Genomic DNA, 26,130 nt, shown 5'->3' with positions numbered 1-26,130 from the left:
ATTAAATTATTGTGCCTTTTTTTTGTAATGTGTTATTTTAACAGTTGATCTACCTTGTCAACTCTCCATAACTGTTAATTAAGTAAATCATTGGTGATTCGCTTTCTTTTTTTTAATAGGCACATGTATCCTTTGTTGATTAGATAAGAAGTATTTTATGGCATTACATGGGGGGAGTTGTAACGTCTTTAGAGGGCACAGTTACCGAATCAATGTATATGACAAAGGGACATAACCAGGCTTGTTGTCGACAGGTAGCAATGAAGCTCAACGTCCTGCGAGGAGTGGGAATCACGTTTGGAGCAATTATTCCACTCATCATGTATATTGTCTATATGAAACAGGCAGTGAGTTCCACTTCCAATACAAAAAGTCTTCACCAAAAAGAGACTGCCAAGGATCAGAATACTGTGCTGATGACGAGACTGGAGAGAATTGAAAAGAACATCAACAAACTATGTAAGTGTTCTCAATCGCCATCTTGACATGCATTCTTTGCATTTCAGTATTCTTTACTGAAGTACATGACATGACAATATGCACAGTGATTTTTTGGGGGATTGTGACTCTTGTAATGCATTTCTGCAATATTTATGTTATGTTGCATGGGTAATATGCTTCTGCATATGAGCTAAAATAATACAGTTAATACAGTCATTGTCAATCAATCATTAAATTAATCTGCCAGTGACTCAGAAATACTGTAAAATGAAGTGTTACTTAAGAACAAAAGGGAATTGGTTCGTATTGTTGTTAGTCTTCTACTGATAGATGGCACTCATGCCAATAACATTGACACAGTTTTCCTCAGTGGCATCAGTAATACCTGTGAGCATTTTGTCCACAGCTGAATTAATAGAATCTAAATATCAGGAGGACCCCCCAACAAGGGACAAAGTTGTGGTAACAGAGGCAAAGAAGATGGTGGTGCCCAAGTTGTATCCCAACTCCTACCTGTTAACAAAGTGGGGTGATGACCTCTCAGAGGAGGAGCAGAGAGAGGCCGAGGCCCTGTTCCAGAGATATGGATACAACGTCTTCTTGAGTGACCAACTGCCACTCAACAGAGAGCTGCCAGATACACGAGACAACAGGTAATCAGGACTGTATGGTCAGGACTGTATGGTGCTATGGTCATGACCGTAACTACGCTGCTTGGTCATGACTTGATGAAATGAGGAGGACATTTAAATATTACTTCTGATAAATGGTAAGACACAAAGCACAGGTGGTGGTATGCCTTCTAAATAATCTCTCAACACTCAGATGTTTGCAGAAGACATACCCCAAGGACCTTCCTAGTATTGCTGTGGTATTGATCTACCTGGACGAGGCTCTGTCTGTCATTAAGAGGGCAATCTGCAGCATCATCAACCGAACCCCTGAACACCTGCTGAGAGAAATCATTCTGGTGGACGACCACAGCTCCAATGGTGCATCTCACAGTCACCATTCCATTACTAGTGGAGTAAGTATTTGTCTATAGTCTTGATTATGAATCTCTTCTTTCCACAGAAGACCTGGGAGAAAAGCTAGCTGCCTACATAAAGCTCATCCACAAGGAAAGGCCGGGCCTTATAAAAAGGGTGAGACACAAGCAGCAGATGGGACTGACTCAAGCCCGCATCTCAGGGTGGGAGCACGCCACCGCCGATACAGTGGCCATTCTGGATGCTCACATTGAAGTCAACGTGGGGTGGTAAGTGCCATGTGTGTATGGTGTTTCCCATACATTACTTGGGCAGCATCTGTCTGCTTGTCTTTGATTGATTGACTTTTGTTGTTGTCCACGCTTACAGGGCAGAGCCACTGCTGGCCAGGATCAAAGCAGACAGGACCACTGTGGTGACTCCGGTGTTTGACAAGGTCGGTTTTGATGACCTGCAGGTGGAGCATTACTGGGCCAATGCACACGGTTTTGACTGGCCCCTGTGGTGCATGTACGAGTCCTTCAGACCAGAGTGGAACGAGCTCCATGATGAATCACAACCAGGGAAGTAAGTGACGTCCACTATGTAGCATCCAGCCCCATCACTATGAGACTTATTGTCTCATATGTTCTGTATTAATTAGTAGCAGTCAATAGGAATTGCAGAAGAATACCATGTACACTGAACAAAAATATAAACGCAACATGTAATGTGTTGGTCCCATGTTACATGAGCTGAAATAAAAGATCCCAGAAATTTTCCATACACACAAAAAGCTTATTTCTCTCAATTTTTATACACACATTTCTTTACATCCCTTTTAGTGAGCATTTCTCATTTGCCAAGATAATCCATCCACCTGACAGGTGTGGCATATCAAGAATCTGATTAAACAGTATGATCATTACACGGGTGCTTCTTGTGCTGGGGACAATAAAAGACCACTCTAAAATGTGCAGTTTGTCACACAACACAATGCCACAAATGTCTCAAGTTTTGAGGCAGCGTGCAATTGGCATGCTGACTGCAGGAATTTCAACCAGAGCTGTTGCCAGATAATTTAATGTTCATTTCTCTACCATAAGCCACCTTCAACGTCGTTTTAGAGAATTTGGCAGTACATCCAACCAGCCTCACAACCACAGACCACATGTAACCATGCCAGCCCAGGACCTCCACATCTGGCTTCTTCACCTGCGGGTTCGTCTGAGATCAGCCACCCAGATTGCTGATGAAACTGTGGGTTTGCACAACCCAAAACATTTCTGCACAAACTGTCAGAAACTGTCTCAGGGAAGCTCATCTACGTGCTTATCGTCCTTACCAGGGTCTTGACCTGACTGCAGTTTGGCATCGTAACCGATTTCAGTGGGCAAATGCTCACCTTCGATGACCACTGGCAAGCTGGATAAGTGTGCTCTTCACAGATGAATACGGGTTTCAACTGTACCAGGCAGATGGCAGACGTCGTGTGGGTTGAGCGTTTTGCTGATGTCAACATTGTGAACAGTGCCCAATGGTGGCGGTGGGGTTTTGGTATGGGCAGGCATAAGCTACAGTGAACAATTGACTTGATTTCCTTATATGAACTGTAACTCGGTAAAATCGTTAAAATTGTTGCATGTTTTTTCAATGTAGAATTGATTTCAATGATGTGTATTGTGTGTCTGTTGTAGCTCCTGCTTCTTGTAGCAGTGCTTTTACTTGCTGATTGGTTCCACATAATCACTCACTGACTTTTCTTTTTATAGGAGTCCTTCTGTCATGGGTATTTTTGTGGCACATCGACTTTTCCTTGGAGAGATTGGGGTACTTGATGGTGGAATGAAAATCTATGGAGGAGAGAATGTTGAGCTGGGGATCAGGGTAGGTTGAGCTGGTTACCATGGCGTAATGGCTGCACAAATTACAATATCTGATGTCAAGTAGCTAAGGAAATTGTCCTCAGTTGGGTATGTATTAGATTTGTGTCATTTTACAAGCACATATTAGAGTATGTTTTGTCTCATATCTTCAATAACATTTTGCGGTGATCTGGTCTGTTTTATTCCAGGTGTGGCTGTGTGGAGGAAGCATAGAGGTAGTGCCTTGTTCTAAGATCGCACACATTGAGAGGGCACACAAACCTTACGCACCTGACCTGAGTTACATCATGAGAAGGAATGCACTGAGGGTAGCTGCGATCTGGATGGATGACTACAAAAGTAATGTGAACATTGCTTGGAATCTTCCGTTGAAGGTAGGGAAATTGAGATGAGGGCAATTCCATGGAAATGGGATTACACTGACTGGAATTGCCCATAAACCACTGTGGGTCGAGCAACGAAAAAACAAGACAATCTTTCTTTCCTATAAATAGCCTGTGGAAATCATTTTGATGAGATGTTTTTCTAACAGTATTATTTTTGTGATGTATGCCTCCTAGGATCATGGGATTGATATCGGTGATGTGTCAGAGAGGAAGAAGCTCAGAGAAAAGCTTGAATGTAAGCCCTTCAAGTGGTACCTGGATAATGTGTATCCTACACTAGCCACCTGGGAGGAGCTAGTGGCCTATGGAGGAGTAAGGGATACATTATTACTAAATCCCTCACCAGATTAATACAATGTATAGAATTATAACTTTGACAACTCTTTATAACTCTGAAATATGCTAGGTAAATGCCAAACAATGTTTAACCAAATGAGTTTTAAGGTCTAACTGTATATAATTCCATTCCATTATTTTCATGGTTGCAGTAGCAGCACACTAAAACAAAGACACATTATTACAAACAGTTGTAACAATCAAATGTTCTAATTTGATGGTGGATATTTATTAAGCAGTCATAAAATGAAACAATCAGGCTGCGTTTAGACAGGCAGACCAATTCTGATATTTTTCCACTAATTGATCTTTTGACCAATCACATCAGATCTTTTTCAGAGCTGATCTGATTTGTCAACAAAAAAAATAATAATCACATTTTTTTTTTTTACAAATCAGTATTGAGCTGCCAGTCTAAATGTAGCAGAGTTATGGAAACAGATCTTCTTAGTGAACGCATAGCATACTGTCTACTGTTTCAAACTATGGAGCCAAACCTACCTGTATTGAGAAGGCCTGGTTACACATCCACCATGGTTTAAAGGGCAATGTGAAAAGAAAATATCAAGAGCCGGTACAGTTTGGTTTGGCTGGGCACGATAGTGTAAAGAGGGAATTAGTGTACCACCAAATATTCTTGCCTAAACACACCTTCTTCTTGCACCTCCAGCTGCAGAATGACCTCCTGCAGAGCCATTGTATTGATGAGGGGACTGTCCCTGGGAATATACCCCTTCTTTATGGATGTCATTTCTATCAACCACAGGTATGTTTGTATTCTATGTATGTGTCTGTGTATTGTGCCAAACAATCCGTTCTCCCTGTCTGTTGAATAATGTTCTTATCCACAGCAATGTTATTACAACACTGATGGGGAGATCTACGTGGGTGGCATTAAGTCTCACAAGTACAACAACAACCGGTGTCTAGTGGATCCTGGCACTGGAAATACACCAACGCTGCATGATTGTAAACTGGCAACGGAGAGGGGACTACACAAGCACTGGGACTTCCAACAGGTAACCTGTAATCAGACCTGTGGGTCAAGATCATACATTTTAGAGCTATCTTCTGGAGCAGGGTTTCCTAAACTCGGTTCTGTCTAAGCCGTGCTCTAGAACAGTGGTCTATGCACCACACCCAAACACAGTTCCATCAAAGCCTTATTCATAACAGCATTCAATATATTATAAACAAAGCCCATGTTCCAGTCTGTATTGTAAACAGTAGATCCACTGTAGATTATTTCACATTGATATACATTGATATAAACTGAAGGAACTTTTCAGGTTTCGTGCAAGAAAAAGAACAAACAACAATACTATCAGAGAAAGCTTTGAGAATATATTTTTTTTTATAGCATGTAAAGTTCATCCAAAGTTATTTTATGTATACATTTGTTTTTCCAGGGTCAAGCCATCAGGAACACACACACAAATAGGTGTCTTGAGATTGCCCAGGGACAAAACTCATACTATATGCTGGTCATCCAACAATGCACTGGGCAAAACTGGAGAATTCAACATGTCATAAGAGAGTTCTAAAACACCGCCATGGACAAGTTGTTGGGGTCACATTCCTGAAATTCTAGATTTGACATTTGTGTTATCTATCATAACTGTTTCAAACAATATCTTGCTAAAAGAAAATACAAAATTGATTGACAACAAACATCCAATGTAGACTATTGCATTATTCTCTTTCTCTTGAAAAACATGACACAAACAGACAGAATAAAAGATTGCATTGTAAAATAATCTTGTTGATGGTGGTTCTGATTTTCAGCTTTTAGCTACCAATGTGTACATAATAAACTAACATGTACCATGCACTGTATATTGAATGCATACACACAAAAATATTTTTGGAGGTCTTAGCGTTGCTTTCTTGTCATTGTTCCACATGTTATGTCATTCATAAAATACAGTGGCTAGCGAAAGTATTCTCCCCCTTGGCATTTTTTCCTATTTTGTTGCCTTACAACCTGGAATTAAAATAGATTTTTGGGGGCTTTGTATCATTTGATTTACATAACATGCCTACCACTTTGGAAAAAAACAGAAAACTTGAGCGTGCATAAGTATTCACCCCCCAAAGGCAATACTTTGAAGAGCCACCTTTTGCAGCAATTACAGCTGCAAGTTTCTTGGGGTATGTCTCTAGAAGCTTGGCACATCTAGCCACTTGGATTTTTGCCCACTCTTCAAGGCAAAACTGCTCCAACTCCTTCAAGTTGGATGGGTTCCGCTGGTATACAGCAATCTTTAAGTCATACCACAGATTCTAAATTGGATTGAGGTCTGGGCTTTGACTAGGTCATTCCAATACATTTAAATGTTTCCCCTTAAACCACTCAAGTGTTGCTTTAGCAGTATGCTTAGGGTCCCTGTCCTGCTGGAGGGTGAACCTCCGTCCCAGTCTCAAATCTCTGGAAGACTGAAACAGGTTTCCCTAAAGAATTTCCCTGTATTTAGCGCCATCCATCATTCCTTCAATTCTGACCAGTTTCCCAATCCCTGCCGATGAAAAACATCCCCACAGCATGATGCTGCCACCACGCTTCACTGTGGGGATGGTGTTCTCGAGGTGATGAGAGATGTTGGGTTTGCGCCAGACATAGCTTTTTTCTTGATGACCAAAAAGCTCAATTTTAGTCTCATCTGACTAGAGTACCTTCTTCCATATGTTTGGGGAGTCTCCCACATGCCTTTTTTCAAACATCAAACATGTTTGCTTATTTTTATCTTTAAGCAATGGCTTTTTTTCTGGCCACTCTTCCGTAAAGCCCAGTTCTGTGGAGTGTACGGCTTAAAGTGGTCCTATGGACAGATACCCCGAACTCTGCTGTGGAGCTTTGCAGCTCCTTCAGGGTTATCTTTGGTCTCTTTGTTGCATCTCTGATTAATGCCCTCTTTGCCTGGTCCGTGAGTTTTGGTGCGCGGCCCTCTCTTGGCAGGTTTGTTGTAGTGCCATATTCCTTCCATTTAAAAAAAAAATGGATTTAATGGTGTTCCGTGGGATGTTCAAAGTTTGAATATTGTTTTATAACCCAACCCTGATCTGTACTTCTCCACAACTTTGTCCCTGACCTGTTTGGAGAGCTCCTTGGTCTTCATGGTGCCGCTTGCTTGGTGGTGCCCCTTGCTTTGTGGTGTTGCAGACTCTGGGGCCTTTCAGAACAGGTGTATATCTACTGAGATCATGTGACACTTAAATAAAGTCCACCTGTGTGCAATCTAACTAATTATGTGACTTCTGAAGGTAATTGGTTGCACCAGATCTTATCTAGGGGTTTCATGGCAAAGGGGGTGAATACATATGCACGCACCACTTTAAAAAACATTTTTTAGAAACAAGTAATTTTTTTCGCTTCACCAATTTGGACTATTTTGTGTAGGTCCATTACACGAAATCCAAATGAAAATCTATTTAAATTACAGGTTGTAATGCAACAAAATAAGAAAAACCCCAAGGGGGTGAATACTTTTGCAATGCACTGTAAGCCCACAAAGTAAGGGATTTTGGTATGTCATATGTCATGCAATAAAATGCAAATTAATTACTTAAAAATCATACAATGTGATTTTCTGGATTTTTGTTTTAGATTCCGTCTCTCACAGTTGAAGTGTACCTATGATAAAAATTACAGACCTCTACATCCTTTGTAAGTAGGAAAACCTGCAAAATCGGCAGTGTATCAAATACTTGTTCTCCCCACTGTATGTCCCCCACACTTCTAAATCCAAAGTTGCGCCCCTGCATTCTATCCATGTAAGACATTCTGGTGAGCACTATTTAATTTAGTCTTCTAGAGCAGTGTTTCCCAACCGGGGGTAAACGTAGCCCTAGGGGTACTTCGGCAGCCCCCATGGGGTAGGTGGGATGATTTTAAAAAATGTTAAGGAAAAAAATGGGAAAAATATTACCCCAAAAAACATGTTAAAGTTATTACAAATCTTAACAGGCAGGAAAACATTTACTGAGGCAACTGGTGTGAAATCTCTAGTTATTTTATATGTATAGGCCTACTTCTTTAGTTTAGTTTCGGTGCGTCTGCATTGCTCTGTCTACCCGTTGGCTCAATGGTTGATCCTCTGCTTGTGCCAAGTGCACTTGATCCTTTGCTCCGTGCGCATGCTTCTGTTGTACTCGCAGAAACTATGATTTATAAGACAGCAGCTGATGTACTGAAGACTGTTCCATTGTCAAATAATATGGTGTGCCGTAGGATCGATGAAGTTAATATTGTCGAGTGGTGAAAAAATTATAATAATTCCGGTCAATTTTCTCTGCAGTTGTTGGACGAATCTACTGATTCGCCCAGTTGATTGCGTTTTTGTGATTGAGACATTTCGGAAATTAATGAGCACATTCTGTTCTGCAAGAAGCTAATGGGGAGAACTACAGGTGAGGATGTGTTTCACATTATTGACAGCTTTGTCTCAGAGCACAATCTGGATTGGAAATCCTGTGTTCGTGTGCACACCTGGGAGAGTGAAATAATTAATTGCCCACACAAAGAAGGTAAATCATTCCCAGAGGCATTGGCCAGCAAGAAAATGAGTCCTGAGTTACATGATGTTTTGAATGACGCAGTGAACTTTATCCATCCAGTCCAGGCCTCTGAATCACCGACTGTTTGAAAAGCTCTGTGATGACAGTGGGACTGAGCACCAGCTGCTACTGCTTAACACATCTAAAGGGAAAACGCTACAGAGGCTTTTTGAGCTGCGATCTGAAGTAATGATTTTCTGTCTGAGCACTCACACACCCTCTTGTGGCTGTGTTCGACGACACAGACTGGGGAGCCCGCCGTGCCCATCTTGCTGATGTGTTCATCAATCTGAACAACTGTGCAAGTTAAAGAAAAACAAATCCTAAACATGTATGACAAAGTGTGTGGATTCATAAAGAAGATCAAACTCTGGGAGTGTAAATGTGAAGATGGGGATATAAGTTGTTTCCAGCAGCTTGACACCTACAGTGGGCTATATTTCTACAGGTGATGTTGACAGAGCTCCTATGGTGCAAATAGTGAGCTCACAGTTATCCAAACTCAGTGAGTTCAATTCCTACTTCCCTGACATTGAAAACATGTCTGCCAAACTTGACTTTTTGGTGTGAGTGTGGTGACACTGACATAGTTTTCAACCACATATTCTGTTTTTTAGTTGACACATATAAACGTCATCCCGTTTACAATAACTCGAAAAAGCTTGTATCCCGGTTATAAGAAACCCAGATAAGATGCCGAATGTTAAGATAATGGGCATAATGCCAACCCAGAGATGGCTCTAGTGGAACACCTATCTAGGATATATAAACAGGTGCATTATGAGTGTCTGATTGGGATGTGTAACGTGAGTAAAGGATTATGCTTGAATTTTACAAACTCTCCGACGTGAGTCATACACATAAAAACACAGAGGACATGCTGTGGCATGTAAACATGTACTTTTTTTTTGCTGTCTTCACAGGCTCAGTTTCATATATCCTGGTTGTTGTGTGATGTTTTCATCTGATTGTCAAACAAATCACTTGAGAAAGTAGGTTACCTGCAAAAAAAGGCGACCTGCGCAGTTAGATCCGCCACTAGATCCGCCACCCCTAATCCTTTATCATATTGCGGGTAAAGACAATGGGATGATTCTGTAAAGTGTTCCGCAAAGCACATTTTCAGAAAGTGTCTCACTAGCAGTACTCAATCTACAGCAGTTCTGTAACATCTTTAATTGACACTCAACACATTACGGAAAGAGATGAACTATATAGGAAGGAAGCTCTGTGTAGTCAGGAATGGTTGTCTGCATACTGGACAGCCAATAAATTGTCAGAGGCAAGCAGATTATCTTCTTCAACATACAACTGTTCTTGAGGACTTGAAGAAAAAAAGCAGTTTGCAATTTCGTTCATAGCGTACTGGTGAATCGGCATTTGAGTTGTGTGGTTGCAATATCAGCAGTCCCTTATCTCTGGTATATCTTGGCATGCATCATTCAAGACTAAATTTAAATTGTGTGCAGCGCAATTGACATACAGTTTAATGCATAATGTCTCAGGAAAGAATGTCTGGGTTGGCAATAGTCAGTATAGAATACAGTCGGACCCGCAACCTGGACCTACAGGCTGTGGCGCAAACAGTTGCGCACAAAAACGAGGCGGACACGAAGGATTTACTTTAGACACCGGACAAGCCCCAAATCCCCGTCATTCGCATGAAGAAGAGATTGAGATGAAGGGGTCATAGGTCGGGGTGCCTTGTAAGAATCCGACGGCGAATGGTTAACCCGCCTCTACCATCAGTCCTATAAGCCAACGTGAAATCATTGGATAATAAACTGTATGAGCTCCAATCAAGACGATCCTACCAACAGGATATTAAAAACGGTAATAACTTAAATTTTACACAGTAGTGGCTGAACGACGACATGGATTACATACAGCTGGCTGGGTTTTCCGTGCATAGGCAAGATAGAACAACTGCCTCCGGTAAGACAAGGGGTGGCGGTCTGTGTCTATTTGTGAAGTCTCAAGGTTTTGCTCGCCTGAGGTAGAGCATTTCATGATAAGCTATAGACCACACTATTTACCAAGAGTTTTCATTTATATGTTTCATAGCTGTCTATTTACCACCACAAACCGATGCTGGCACTAACACTGCACTCATCGGGCTGCGTAAGGCCACAAGAAAACAAGAAAATGCTCATCTAGTGGCCGGGGACTGTAATGCAAGGAAACTTAAATCTGGTTTACCTAATTTCTACCAGCATGTTCCTTGTGCAACCAAGGGGAAAGACTTCTAGACCACCTTTTAATCCGCATACAGAGATGCATACAAAGCTCTCCCTCGCACTCCATTTGGCAAATCTTACCACAACTCTATCCTCCTGATTCCTGCCTACAAGCAAAAGCTAAAGCAGGAAGTACTATTGACTCGCTCAAAACAGAAGTGGTCAGATGACGCAGATGCTAAGCTACAGGACTGTTATGCTAGCACAGACTGGAATATGTTCAGGGATTCTTCCGATGGCATTGAGGAGTTCACCACTTCAGTCACTGGCTTCATCAATAAGTGCATCTGACTTCATCCCCACATTGACCGTACGTGCATACCCCAACCAGAAGCCATGGATGACAGGCAACATTCACACTGAGCTAAAGGGTATAGAGCTGCCGCTTTCAAGGAGCGGGACTCTAACCCGGACACTTATAAGAAATCCCGCTATGCCCTCCGACGAATCATCATACAGGCAAAGCGTCAATACAGGACTAAGATTGATTCCTATTACACCTGCTCCGTCGCTCGTCGGATGTGTCACGACTTGCAAACTATTACAGACTACAAAGGGAAGCACAGCCGCGAGCTGCCCAGTGACACGAGCCTGTCAGACAAGCTAAATTACTTCTATAGGCGCATCGAGGCAAGCAATACTTAAGCATGCATGAGAGCACCAGCTGTTCCAGATGACTGTGTGATCTCCCTCTCCATAGCCAATGTGAGTAAGACCTTTAAACAGGTCAGTATTCACAAGGCCGCAAGGCCAGTGGGATTACCAGGACGTGAACTCCGTGCATGCGCTGACCAACTGGCAAGTGTTTTCACTGACACTTTCAACCTGTCCCTGACCGAATCTGTAAAACCAACATGTTTCAAGCAAACCACCTTAGTCCGTGTGCCCAAGAACACCAAGGTAATCTGCCTAAATGACTACCGACCCGTAGCACTCACGTCTGTAGCCATGGAGTGCTTTGAAAGGCTGGTCATGGCTCACATCAACACCATTATCCCAGAAACCCTAGACCCACTCCAATTTGCATACCACCCCAACAGATCCACAGATGATGCAATTTCTATTGCACTCCACACTGCCCTTTCCCACCTGGACAAAAGGAACACCTATGTGAGAATGCTATTCATTGACTACAGTTCAGTGTTCAACACCATAGTGCCCCTCAAAGCTCATCACTAAACTAAGGACCCTGGGACTAAACACCTCCCTCTGCAACTGAACTTCCTGACGGGCCACTCCCAGGTGCTAAGGGTAGGTAACGACACATCTGCCACATTGATCCTCAACACGTGGGCCCCTCAAGGGTGCGTGCCCAGTCCCCTCCTGTACTCAGTGTTCACCCATGACTGCTTGGCCAAGCACGACTCCAACACCATCATGAAGTTTACCGACAACAGAACAGTGATATGCCTGATCACGGACAATGATGAGACAGCCTATAGGGAGGAGGTCAGAGACCTGGCAGTGTGGTGCCAGGATAACAATCTCTCCCTCAAGGTGATCAAGACAAAGGAGCTGATTGTGGACTACAGGAAAAGGAGGGCCGGGCACCCCCCAATCCCCCATTGTTCCACTGATCAGACTAAATAAATTAAATAAATAATGAAATCTCTTGAAGACAAAATCACAAATCGGCCCCTACACCCTAATCAAATCACGCTTCTATTAATTGTCCCTCCTCTAGAATCAAACTTGCACTTTTTTGTTCACAATCTGTTTGACAAAATGATTTTCAGTTACAAATCAGGTCACCCTACCAAACCTCCCTGCTAAAACGTACTGTATGTAGGTCTGTCTGCAGCCTTTTAGTTGTCACAGTCTAAATTCCAATCACCAAACGAGGGGACTAATGCAAGTGGATTAAATCGACTTTAGTACATGCTGTCAAAAGGCTGCATTCTGCAATAGGGATTGTAGTATCAGCAACCTAATTTTGTTGACAACATTGTACATAAAACAGCGCTACCGTTCTACTCTTTTTAGTTTTCTAATCTCAACAGATCATTCTCTCGCTCCATTCAACTCCGCTCTAATCTTGAGGGGTGTTTCTAGGGATATATTATTTAGGTATGTCTTTTGAATGAATGGCTGTCCTATTTGCACAACACGACTGCACCTGTCAACACCTGTTCAGTATTCCATCTTAATAACCCCTCTGGCCCCTAAGGCACCCGGATCTATTAAGGTATTTCTATTTAATGGTAGTACACCTTACCTAAGGTCATTTCAGACCTGCCCCATTATCGATACATGTATATTGGTCATACAAAACCCATTGGATCTGTTTGGAATAGTAAAGCTCCTATTATTGATCAATTCTAAACATTTTAGAACATTAAATCAAGGATAACTTAAATCATTCCCCCCAGAATCGAGAATATAGGCTACTGACCTAGTCGCTGACTGGGAAAAGCACTGTTCGTTGGATCTCGTCACCACCTCTGTCGTGTACCAGTTCACCACTGGCCTGAAATAAACCCTCAAGTCAGAGGTCAGGTCTTTGTCTTACGGATCCTGGATCCGCCCGTGCACGGTTTTCAGCAGTTTCTTGGAACGACAGAGGCAGATCTTGAGTTCCGACTCTAAGGACCAAATTGTTAAAGGAATTTTGATTCCTTTTTATCAACCAATTCAATTAAAACACTCTGCCCATAAATAAGAATTTGTAAGATAATTATCAGCATTAAATGGACAGAAACCAGTCTTAAAATCAATCAATCAATCAAGCGTTTATTCTCGAGAGTACTGATCATAAAACATGTTACATCAGGTTATATAATAAAGATGATGTCATAGGTTTTAATGTCCATCCTCCTCTCGGATACAATGGCAGTATAGTTAGATTTCTCATTACTGTCTGCAACCTGTTAAACTATCTGCAACCAACCCAAGGTCTTTCCCCTCCCTGGGTAGAGACATCATTCTAGCCTGTCTGAAGATAAACCCATTCTTTCTAACAAGGAACACATAACATTCAACATTATGATTATAATAAGATTCATTCTTACAGTAATATAGTAGTATTCTGTTTAGTTATAAGTCAAATGTAAACATATTTTACTCATTAAACACAAAAATCCCATAACAGTCACCCAGGTACATTTGGTCAAATCATGAAGGAGACATTTTCATTCATATTATATTTTTCTGAAAGAATATCGTCAAATATGTATACTTGGACTTTGATTTAGCTTTTCCAGAATTAGTAGCCATATTATAAGTTCAACATTTGCAAAACAACCAGTTTTCATAACTTCATAACTCTAAATATTCGTAGAATTTTTGTCCAAAAGGAAAAGGCATGCTGTTGCAAAAGGTTAGCACTTACATTTTGCGACAGATATAGGGTTTCATTGGCTATCTAGCTAGCTTTGTTTGACCATGATTGGGGTTATTTGACAAAGATACAGTTGATCAAATGAAGACCGGCTGCGTCATCGGCGTGCCATGAAGGCGTCGCTCTCTGAACAAATATGGTGTTCTATAGGATATACTACACCTCTAATGAAATAGTGAAGTCTTGTTACCTTCTGGGATCTCTGAGGAATACATACGAACGTGATTTGACTGGTTCAAACAACGTTTAGGGTGAGATTTTCACAGATTCCCTTCTTTGCAAATTGAACGAGTGGAAATAAAAAATCGATCGTGCATGCTATATGGACCTTTTTAGGATATGAAAAATGACTTTATGTAACAAAACGACACTTCATGTTATCTCTGGGACCCCTTGGATGATAAATCAGAGCAAGATTTCCGAATATAAGTACACATTTCACCTTCAGAGGTGAATTTATCAAACCTATCGTGATGAAAAAAAGTGTTGATAGGAGCTCTCCCCAAAACAATAGCATGGCATTTTTTCGCATAGCTACTGTAAATTGGACAGTGCAGTTATATTAACAAGAATTTAAGCTTTCAGGCGATATAAGACACTTACAGTGGGGCAAAAAAGTATTTAGTCAGCCACCAATTGTGCAAGTTCTCCCACTTAAAAAGATGAGAGAGGCCTGTAATTTTCATCATAGGTACACTTCAACTATGACAGACAAAATGAGAAAAAAAATCCAGAAAATCACATTGTAGGATTTTTTATGAATTTATTTGCAAATTATGGTGGAAAATAAGTATTTGGTCAATAACAAAAGTTTATCTCAATACTTTGTTATATACCATTTGTTGGCAATGACAGAGGTCAAACATTTTCTGTAAGTCTTCACAAGGTTTTCACACACTGTTGCTGGTATTTTGGCCCATTCTACCATGCAGATCTGTATATGTACCGACATTTGTTGTTTCTCTAAAATCTGCGATCGTGACAAAAGGCGCTGCATGATTTACAACTAAGACGATCCCTAAGAAGTATAAAACATGCACCCAGTCCCTTTGATCCCTTACATAACTAGACCAATCATATTCTTCAATGTGCTGCAATTTACAGTACTGCGGAAAGACAAGACAATGATAGAGGTTCAGCTCGTGATGTTAAGTTGTAGGTGCAGATGCTCCGATTTTGAAAACGATTTGGAGCACAGTTGAAAAGTTAAAGTGCTGACTATTCAACGGACTAATTAGAAAAATAAAAGCAATACTTTTCAATGAGTGAGAATCATCGCGCTGGCTTGCTTTTGACATGACCCTCTTTCTTGCCCCGCTATGCCGACTGGCTATTTGATGGCTCGTTTAAAAAAAAAAAGTGTATAAATAGCATCCAAATACGGTATACAGCTATAGATCGTAGACCTACACTGCGTAATGAAACACTCCCTAGTAAATTAGTGTTGCAGCCCACCAGTGTTATGAGGGTGTACTGACTGTAGCCTATTATTGAGCATTAATAGACTGGTTTTACGCACAACTTTCTATCCAAGCTGGGAGAGAGCGCGAACTCTGACCTTGCGGGGATCTAGAGAAACTCCATTATGCCAGTGTGCCCTAGAACGGTGGTATCCATACTTTTTGGGGTACTGTACCACTAAAACCCTTTGACCTGCCTGAAGTACCCCCTCATGCACGTGCGACCGGCATGATTACAACATGAGATGTTAAAAAATAACAAATGACACACCCAGTCGAGTTTGGCAGACTTGTTTTCAATGTCAGGGAAGTAGAAATTGTACTCACTGATTTTGGATAACTGTAAGCTCACTATTTGCACCATATGAGCTCTTTCAACATCACCTGTAGAAATATAGCCCACTGTAGGTGTCAAGCTGCTGGAAACAACTTATATCCCCATCTTCACATTTCAACTCCCAAAGATTGATCTTCTTAATGAATCCACACACTTTGTGTTGATAAAACGTTTACTGGAGACAGGAGAACAAGAGGAGACATAGGACGAGGTGGATAATTTTATAATAAGGCCGTTTAATCACATGTAAAGATATCTTAGTAAAATCGTGCATCACGGCTCTTTCTGTCTGATTCGTATGGAATCGTCAGGAAAAGAGACAGTCTAAAAAGTTTGTACAGGTTATATAGACAACAAGCAAAGTAGGTTGAATCTTGTAGTCTGGCCTTCCGATTGGTCGATCTGGGTCTTGGGTAGTCCTGATCAGGCCTGGTGTCAACGTTCCATTGGTTCCTGAGATAGTTCTTTGTTTTGTGCTCCAACCTTGAGTTGTGTGTGTCTGTGGTTGTCATGGGGGAGGGGAGTTGTGTGTGTCTGTGGTTGTTGTCTTAATGAGTCCAGCATATGTCCAAGAGAGATGAGGAGTATGTGTATTTTGTATAAAAGATGGCTTATGTTGAAATGTTGTTATTACTAGTTTCCAGTATCTATTACAATTTCTTACAAATCCCTCTCTTCACGTCTCACAAGAGACGTGACATAAAAGTATAAAAAAGACAAAGCTATGGGATAAAATTTGTCAGAAGACAAATTTTAATTCCCTCTCTTCACATCTCACAAGAGACGTGACATAAAAGTATAAAAAAGACAAAGCTATGGGATAAAATTTGTCAGAAGACAAATTTTAATTCCCTCTCTTCACGTCTCACAAGAGACGTGACATAAAAATATCTTAGTCCTCAAATAGATAGACAGGTCCAGCTTCCCCATCATCAAGCAATGGGAACATTTGGGCCCTTTCCTGATTAGGGTCTATGGCAGCAGTTATAACACGGCTAGCAAGCGTGCGCGCACATGGAATGCAACAGCATCCACAAAGTACAAGAATGGCCGCAAAAACGGAAATTGATACTAGGATGGAGGAAACCAACGTCTTATATTTACCAAAAGCATCCATCCATGAGTCCCACATAGAAGTGTCCACTCCAGAATGCTGTTTCATCTTACCATTAAGGGTACGAAGTCCCTCCAATGCTACAGTCAGACTCCCATCCGTAGCTGTGTTATTGGGAATGAAAGTACAACACTGTTCACCAAACATTGCACAGACCCCCCCCCCCCGTTCAGCCAATAACATATCAACTGCGATTCTATTTTGAAATGCCATCAGGGACGTAGCTGCCAATTGTCCATGGACCGCCTCGAAGCCTTGTTGAGTCCAATTGCCCAGTTTCTGGACATTAAAATGAATGTAGTTAATTCTGTCCACATTTTTATTAACTGTACACCACCAACAAAATGATGATTCAAAACCTGCGGCCACTTGGTCAACCAATTTATACTTATCTGGTACCCCCCTGGGGACGCCAATTGCATCAATGTAAGTTGGGTCCCCAGCAGAAGGGCCCACCGTGCGCTTGGTCCTGATAGGCCAATATTCAGGACCCAGGGCTTGTATACGGGTGAGCAGATCTTGGACGCCTATGGGGTAAACAGAGATGGGCAACAAAAGAGTTACAAGTGCACAGGTACCAGTGGCATTGAGGGGAAGTCTGTCAAACAGACTAGTTCCCCCACACCACCACCACACATCAGCTCTAGCTCTTGGTTTAAAGATTGCCGTGAGCATGTGAGTGTACAAGCACCAACTACCAGGGAGCTTACCCAACAATGTCCCTCCACCTGTCATAGTTATGCATGTAAAATTAGCTCTAGCCACACTGGAGGAGAATATCGGTTTCTTGACCGCCGTGGTGACTACTGGATAAACAGCGTCCCCGTGTGAACACTTCTCAGGTGGGTTGTCTCTGTCCATAAGGGGCATTAGACAGTCTCTGCTAATAGCGGCTGGGACTATGCGGAGCAATGGTCTAGCTCCCATGCAAACAACACAGCTTTTCAGGGTTGTGTTAGCTGCTTGTTCAGTCAATAAAAGCCAATTGTTAGTGAAACCTGAGATTCCGGTGACAGTAAGAATGGTATCATCAGGGGTGGTAGGAGTGGTGACCATATTAATAGGACCCCACTCACCCTTCCCCTTAGATGTTAAAACAGTAAACCGGTCAGAAATAGCAGAGGGCTGAGCCTGCTGTGTAATGCAGATTTTTAATGGCCAATAGAGTAGATCCTTGCTAGACTCTACCTGAGGTGCTAGTATAAAATCCTGACAACCCGTCTCAGTACCTGGTCGGATAATTAGTAAAAAAAAACAATTACGCAATTTAGTCCTAGTCAATGATAATCTTTGTCGCCAGATAAGAACTGCTTGCCCTGATGAATATCTGGACCAATCAGGACCAGTCTCAGCGACCAGGCTCTTCCATGACCACTCCTGATACCCCCCTTTTGTCATATACCAGTTAAATCTGGTGTACTCCAAAGCATGCCCTCCCAGGCCATTCATAGCTTTTCCCAATACTCCCCAAGTCAGTGTAATGGTGGTGGTCGCATTAGAGGGTACACATAAGGTGATGCTTCTGACCTTTGTTGGAGTGCATGGTTGGTCTGTGGTTGTAGTGCTACGTTTGTGTATAACGGGACTGGTGAGATCGAGGGTAATATTAGACGTGACATTAGTGGTTGTATGATGTGAGAGGGGTGGATGTGTGAGCTGTTGTATGAGCCATGTGAAAGTTCCTAGGGACACTCCAATAATGATTATGAAAATAACAAACAAGGGACCTGAAATTCCCATTCTTTCCCAGGGAGTGAGATATCCCGGTCCTAAGTGAATAGCCTTAGTTCGTGGAAACTGGGGCTGGCGTCCCATTTTCACCAACTAAGGTTTGTTTGTTTGGAGTCGAATTGAGATTGGCCAAATCGGCCCTGACTTCAGTCAGAGTTCTGGAAGGAGTTGGGACTGGTGTACAATGTGTAAGGTGATGCCAAGGTGCGCCCGATTTACCTTTGACCTGGACTGAGTGTGAAGTAACCTCCTTCACTTCGTACAGTTCAGTCCACCTGGGTTCTAGCCACTTTCTCTTGTGGACTTTCACCCTTACCCAGTCACCAAATTTTACCTTCAGTGATGCCGGATCTCCCGTCAGCTCCCCCTGCTGGACCTTGTGAATCTGTTTGGAGAGAGCTGCAGAAAGTTCTGTCAGTTTTCTCACATATTCAGACATTACAATTTGTTGTACATCAAGGGCGGGCATATGACCTCCCTCCCTTGGTGGACCAGGCATGACTCTTCCAGTCATTATCTCATGAGGAGAGAGATGGGTGCCTGCACCTGGCGAGGCTCTCATGGCCATCAATGCCAGGGGCAGGGCTTCAACCCACGTCAACTTCGAACCTGCACATACCTTAGCTATCTTAGCCTTAAGGGTCTGATTTGAGCGTTCCACGAGGCCCTGCGATTGGGGCTTGTACACTGACCCAAATTTGTGTACAATGCCAAATCTTTCCTCCACCTGTCTCAGGTGTTTGTTACTGAAGTGGGATCCATTGTCGGATCTGATTTGCCTGGGGACTCCATACCTTGGTATGAGTTCGGTTTGCAGCCACTTAATGACCGATTTTGCATCCTCCCTTGCTGTTGGTATTGCCTTAACCCATTTAGAGAACCTGTCTACCATAACTAACAGGTACCTTTTCCCATTTGTCACATTGTCTTGCCCCATATCTGTGTAATCTATGCTGATGTCCTGAAAACAAGCATTTGGGACTGGGTATGAACCCATGGGCGTTTGATATGGTTTCTTTGGATTGTGGCTACCACAAATGCTACACTTGTCACAAAACAAATCTGTCATGTCTTTCATGTGGGGGTGCCACCAGATGTGGGACACCTTCTGTAAAGTCTTCAGTTTGCCTTCGTGTGTGGGCCCATGAGCTTCTCGTAATAGTTCTGGACAGAGGTTTGCAGGGGCCACTAGTCTGCCATCATGGCATCTCCACAGTTCATCAGGTCCTTTGGTGGCCCCTTTCTGTCCCCATACTGAGTGTTCATAGGGTCCTGCTGAAAACTGGAGTTCTTTTATGTGTTGCCCTGTGAGCTCAGTCCGAGCTGGTTGGATCTGAAGTATCATTTGTCTCGGGGTGTATCCACCAGCTTTCTTGGCTGCTTTGTCAGCTGCATCATTTCCCTCGCTGACTCTGTTTTTCAGTTGTTGATGTCCTTTACACTTCATGATGGCCACCTTCTTAGGTAGTGAGACTGATTTAATCAGTTTTTCCATCTGTGTCTTGTGTTTGATTGGCAGGTTTCCTGTGGTGGTGAAGTTGCGTCTAACCCATTGTGGTCCATCAGTATGGACTGCTCCATGAGCATACGCTGAGTCGGTGTAGATGTTTACAGTCTTTCCTTCAGCTCTTTCCAGAGCTTGTGTCAGACTTATGATTTCAGCTAACTGGGCTGATGCAGGTTGTGTGATGATGGCAGATTCCAAAGTCACATGTGATCTATCCGGGAGCTGCTGCACCACTGCGTATGCTGCTATGTTCCCTTCCTCTCCTCTATAGCAGCATCCATCTGTGTATAACCATAGGTCCGGGTTGGTGAGTGGTTCGTTCCCCAGGTCAGGTCTCAGTTTCAGTTCTTGTGCAGCTCTTTCTGCACAGGAGTGGGGCAGACCTTCTTCAGCATTGAGTGCGTCTGCCATGTTTTTGTCAGTGTTGACGAATGTGATGTGTGATTGTGTGCATTTATTCTGGATTTTCGTTTTCCTTTCAGCGCTGAACGTGAATTCTTTGCTCATCAGATATGCTGCAACCCCATGGTGGGTGTGGATTTCCAATGGATGGCACATTACCAGGTGGGCTGTTTTTTCAATAGCTTTTGCCACTGCAGCCACATACCTGGAACACGTGGTTTGTCCTACTTCAATGTGGTCCAATTTGGAGGAGTGATACATCAACACTCTTCTCTCCCCCTCTTGTTTCTGAAAAGGATGGATGATGTGAATCCTTCCTTTTCAGAAACATCCAGATGGAATTTGTTTTTGTAGTCAGGTGATGTCAATGCTGCTGCCACTGAGAGATCTGTTTTCAAGAGTGCAAACGCCTTTGATGCTTCAGTGGTCCATGTCAATGACGAGTGTAGGTTCCTTGGTCCCGCCTCTCGCACTATTTCTCTCAGTGGCTCAGTTCTGGCAGTGTAGTTTGAGATGTGTGTTCGGCTGTAACCTGTCAAGCCAAGGAAAGACAACATTCCCGACACCATGATGGGGCGTGGATGATGAAGTATCGAGTCTCTGTGGCTTTTGGAGAGTCCTGCTCCTTCTCCTGAGATTTCTCTGCCAAGGAAAAGGACAGTTCTGCGACAGGTCTGGACTTTGCTCATTTTGACTTTGTATCCTTTGACGGCCAGAAAGTCCAGTAATGTTTTTGTCATCTGTAGGCAGAGATCAGACGTGGGAGCCCCCAGCAAAAGGTCATCTACATATTGGATCAGTATCACACCTTCTGGGATTTTCAACTCTGCCAGGTGTGTCTTAAGGATATGATTGAATATTCCGGGTGAACACCTATAACCCTGTGGAAGAACAAAATAAGTGTACTGTTGATGTTCATACGTGAAAGCAAAGAGTGGCTGAGAGGCTTCATCAAATGGGATGCTGAAGAAAGCATTAGCCAGATCCACCACCGTGAAGTATTGGTGTTTTGGAGACAGATTGCTCAGAGTGATGTGAGGGTCAGGGACAGGTAGGTCTATAGGTGCAGTAATGTCATTTACTGCTCGGAAGTCTTGAACCATCCGGTATGTTTCTCCTCCGGCTTTCAGCACTGGTAGGATCGGCGTGTTCCATGGAGATACAGTTCGATAGATAACCTGTGCTCTCAGTAACCCATCAATGGTCGGTTGGATCCCCATGATCTGTTCGGGTTTCAAACGGTATTGAGTTCGGTAGATAGGTATTTGATCTGGATTTAGTAGGGTGATGGTGACCGGTGTCACCTGTAGTTGGCCCACATCAAAAGGGGTGTGAGTCCATAACCTTTCATCTATGGTGGAGATCAATGCTTTGGTAGATGGGTGGTCGGTGTATGGCTTACCATGGTGTCTTGGCAGGGTCAGTCGTTCTGGAAGACAGTGTTCTTCAGTGTCAACAGTCATGAACCTCCACATGTTTTCAGTGGTGGCCTTGTGTATTCCCGGTGTTTGGGTGGGTTCCCACTGAAGTTTGGATGCTCGTCTGATCATAGGGCCCAGGCTCCTTGCTTCAAAACCGTTACCCACTGCCAGTGTAACATGGGGAGCTGACTCCTCCCCTAGTAGGTACCAGGATTTCAAATGAGGTGGTAGGATGACTAGTGCTGCCACCCCCTCTTGTCCACACACAATGGTGCAACACCTGATGGATGGCGTTAGGTGCATCATGTTCTCATCCCAGTCATCGGTGTATGTGTTCACGTCATTGTCTGTCACATTCAATGTACAGTGAATTTCAGCTTGTGGGGTCTTGTATGGGTGTAATGCATAGATCTGTGATTTCAGTTGATTGAACTTAAACTGGACCTCCGGGGTCCCAGGACCTGTCTCAATGCATTTTAGCCAATAGATTTCTTGTGTTGCTGACAACACAGGGGTTGGGATGATAGGTAACATCAGTACACTGACGGGGTGGGCAGGTGTTGAGGGAATAGGATCAATGGAGACCTCCACGCCCTTCTCAGTAAGGTAAATTGAACATTTCAGTTTGCATAGTAGATCCCTTGCTAGGAGGTTGATTGGACAATTGGGACAGTATAGGAACTGATGCTTCAAATTGGAAGGGCCCCATGAGAAAAGCAATGGAATGGTCTTGTTTTGTGCTTCGGGTGTTCCTGATACCCCCACCACCTGTATTGTTTCCGAAGAGAGTGGTTGACGAGATCTTATGGCAGAATACGTACATCCTGTATCTACCAAAAATTGGTGGGTCACTCCCTCCACCTCACACATGATAGTTGGTTCGGTGTGTAGTGGAAAATGTTGACCCCCATTCTCGTTCTGTGGTGGTGGGCAGCTTCAGGGCCATGGGGCATATTCATCTGACATGCCCTGGAAAGGAGGAGGCGGCTGTTGGTTTAGGTCTGTGTTAGGGTGATTGTATGCAGGTTGCTGGGATGCACGTGGTTGATACATCATTGGCCTTACTCCCCCTCTTGGTCTAGGGGCGTATCCTCGTGCCCTGTTTGCCATCCACTGGTTTTGGGCCGCTGTCACTGGGTATGGACACAGACGAGCCATATGTCCTGTCTGCTTACAATTGTAACAGCTCCCCCAGGGTCCAGTGTTCCTTGGTTGTTGTCCCCATGTAGACGAATAGCCTGGTTGTGGTGGGTAATAGTATGGTTGTGCGGCCATCGGGACAGGTTGTTCCATCCCGGGTGCTGGCATGGGAGGTCCCTGTGGTGCCATGGGTGGTTGTTGTTGCTGTATCATTTGTGAAACCGTTTTTTCAATGATTTGTGAGATGTCTTGTTGATCTTCAGCCACCATCTGTTTCTTGGGTTTTTCTCCTTTCTGGGCCTCTTTCAATTGTAGTTTCAAAAGTTGTACCTGTAGGGACTGGACTTGTGTTTCAGCCCCTCCCTTATCCTTATTGTATTGGGTGATGTGGTGATGCACATGGGAATTGAACTGAGCCTGGGGAAGTGCCATTAACCCCACCGTGGCCCTAAGTTTAGTTCGGACCTCAATTGGGGCACCGCTCACCACCATCTCCTTCCACATGCTGACCGTGGGGCCAGTATGGTCATATGGTTCTTCATGAACAGTTCTCCATGTGGTCTTCGCTCTGTCGAGGTAGGCTGCTGGTTGTTCCCCTTGATTGATGGTGAATGATGAAAGGGTTGCATGGTTTCGTTCTGTGGGATATGCCCTTCTCAACACTGCCCACAATTCTGCTCGGAAGTCTTCCTGGGCCAGTGCAGCCGGGGCTGTGGCAAGATCTGCCTCTCTTATCAGAGCACTCAGGGTGGTATGGTCTGTTGCTCTAGCCAGAAGGGCCCTCATGTCACCTAGACAGAGCCGTAGGCCTGACGTCAGTGTTTGCAGTTGAAGGAGCCATGCAGAGGCACCCCCATGCAGGCTGGGTAATTGTCCCATCAAAGTGGTAAGGTCTGTTATTTTCCAGGGTTGGTATTCTTCATGCCCTCCGTCCGGAGTGGGTCTCAACGGCATCTGCATCTCCGACCCTTCTCGTCCTCCATGTTGGGGATCCCAGTCTGCCCTGGACGAGACACCTCTGCTGTTCTGTTCCCTGAGACGAACGGACTGTCTAATAGGTTCGACCAAATCCGTCACCTTCCCCATCATTACCCCTTTTATATGGTACGAGCCCTCTCCACGTTCAGCATCTTCTATCATAGATCTGGCCCGTGCCAGTGACTCCCTGAGGTCTCGCTCCTCCTCCTCTTCATCTTGTCCTGTTCTGTTCTCACCTTCATCGTCCTTGCTGTGGTTCCCTCTTAATGAGGCCCCAGAGGAACATTGTCCTGGTGGCGACCATGACCCTTCAGAGACTATTTGACTATCCCCCCGTGTTCTGTTTCTGAACCAGTCTGGGTTTGGAGTGGAAGAAAACTGAATCAGCTCTCTGTCTTCTCTCTTCAAAGGGCCTGGTTGAGACCCACCACCCCGTCCTTGTGGGTAGGTTGGTAGAGACTCACCGTGTCCCTGTAGTGAGGCGGAGTTCGAACCCCCCCCACGTCCCTGTGTGTATGCTCTATCCCTTTCCTCCCTGTCTTGATGATCAGGCCTCTCTTCACACACGAGTTGCCCTTCTTGGATCCCCAAAGTCATGCTTCCTTTTAGGTGTCCTTCATGCACCACAAACACTGGTGCCTGTACCACAGCAGGGGTCAAAAAAGGGTTTTGAGGGAGGTGAGTGAATGGATTTTGAAAATAGGGAGGTGGTGTTTTTTTCTCTCCCTGTGGCAGTTCTGGGTATAGATGGGTGGGGGCCGATGGGGTTGCTGTGGTGGTAGGTGGGGCATCATTATTGTTGGGCCTGCCCTCTTTGGTGTCAGTTGGTGCTCCAGTGACCACCCCCATCGTGTCAGGTTTCCTGTAAGGGAGAGCTCTCCTAATCTCTTCAATTGCCCACAATCCTATTTTCATCTCAGCCTCTGCCTTTTCCCTATGCTTTGTTCCTTCCTTCTTAAATAAGTGACTCTTATTCTTTTCAACTTCACTTTCTATCCCTTCCTTCACTGCTTCCTCTAATTCTTTCTCCATAGTGAGGAGTTGCCCTTTTGATGGGGTCGTCCCACTAAGATAACCTGCCTGCGTCCATTTTAGCCTCACTTCTTCCCAAACTCTCTTAACGGCCTTGTAATGTAATCTCCTCCCGGCTCTGTCTTTCATTCTCTGATCTAAGTATTCATTGAATTTGTGTTTGGGGACGATAGTCGTAGTCATTTTGTTGTTAAGCTATGTCTGGGTCTATTAATATCTTTGTATACTTTAGCCCGTCACTGATCGAAACCAGCGATGTATTCTTGGCTCTAACACCCACCAATCTCGTGTCCGACCCGCGTGCACAAAGAATTTTATTACCGTGTATTCGATGAATTATTTTCGTTTTCCAACAATATTTCAGCTATAACTTTTTGGAACAATATACGAATATATTCACGCGCGCCTGATATAATTGGAATGACAATTATAGGTACTTATATTAAAAAAATTATTATTGCTTTTCGCTTATTCAATTAATTAAATACTTTGGCAAAATATTTCAGAACTGTCCTTTGGGAACAATATACTAATGAATTCAAGCGCTCCTGATATAATTGGAATGACAATTATAGGATCTTTTATTCGAAAGTTATTATTGCTTTTAACTTTTTCGATTAATTTGAACTTTTTCCGATTAATTAAATACTTTGCCAAAACATTTCAGAAATTTCCTTTGGGAACAATATACTAGTGAATTCAAGCGCTTCTAAAATAATTGTCAAATTAATTCTAACCCTTAAGGATTTACCAACAGCACAAGAGGGAAAAACCAGGTCAACTTATCAACAGTAAATAGCTGCTTCACAGCGGCTCACACATTCTGACTCGGCGGTCACTCTAAACCCAGCCTGAACTAAGCA

General features: G+C 43.4%; 1 protein-coding gene across 2 annotated transcripts; it reads left to right on the top strand.

The window, feature by feature from the left end:
* The first annotated feature begins 91 nt into the window (after nucleotides 1-91).
* Nucleotides 92-5,774, top strand: LOC129862395 (probable polypeptide N-acetylgalactosaminyltransferase 8). Of its 2 annotated transcripts, none has more exons than XM_055934017.1 (11): nucleotides 92-459; nucleotides 848-1,094; nucleotides 1,267-1,433; nucleotides 1,519-1,699; nucleotides 1,800-1,997; nucleotides 3,182-3,296; nucleotides 3,484-3,669; nucleotides 3,856-3,993; nucleotides 4,688-4,783; nucleotides 4,869-5,036; nucleotides 5,427-5,774. In XM_055934017.1, the coding sequence occupies exons 1-11, from the start codon at nucleotides 168-170 to the stop codon at nucleotides 5,559-5,561; spliced, it is 1,923 nt and encodes a 640-aa protein (XP_055789992.1). In that variant the 5' UTR covers nucleotides 92-167; the 3' UTR covers nucleotides 5,562-5,774. The 2 variants fall into 2 exon arrangements, with proteins under 2 accessions (XP_055789992.1, XP_055789991.1); XM_055934016.1 differs by having other exon boundaries at nucleotides 1,516-1,699.
* Nucleotides 5,775-26,130: the final 20,356 nt, after the last annotated feature.

The sequence above is a fragment of the Salvelinus fontinalis genome, chromosome 9 (assembly GCF_029448725.1).
Source record: "Salvelinus fontinalis isolate EN_2023a chromosome 9, ASM2944872v1, whole genome shotgun sequence".
In the NCBI taxonomy this organism is placed as follows: Eukaryota; Metazoa; Chordata; class Actinopteri; order Salmoniformes; family Salmonidae; genus Salvelinus; species Salvelinus fontinalis.
This window is presented reverse-complemented; position numbering and strand designations above follow the sequence as displayed.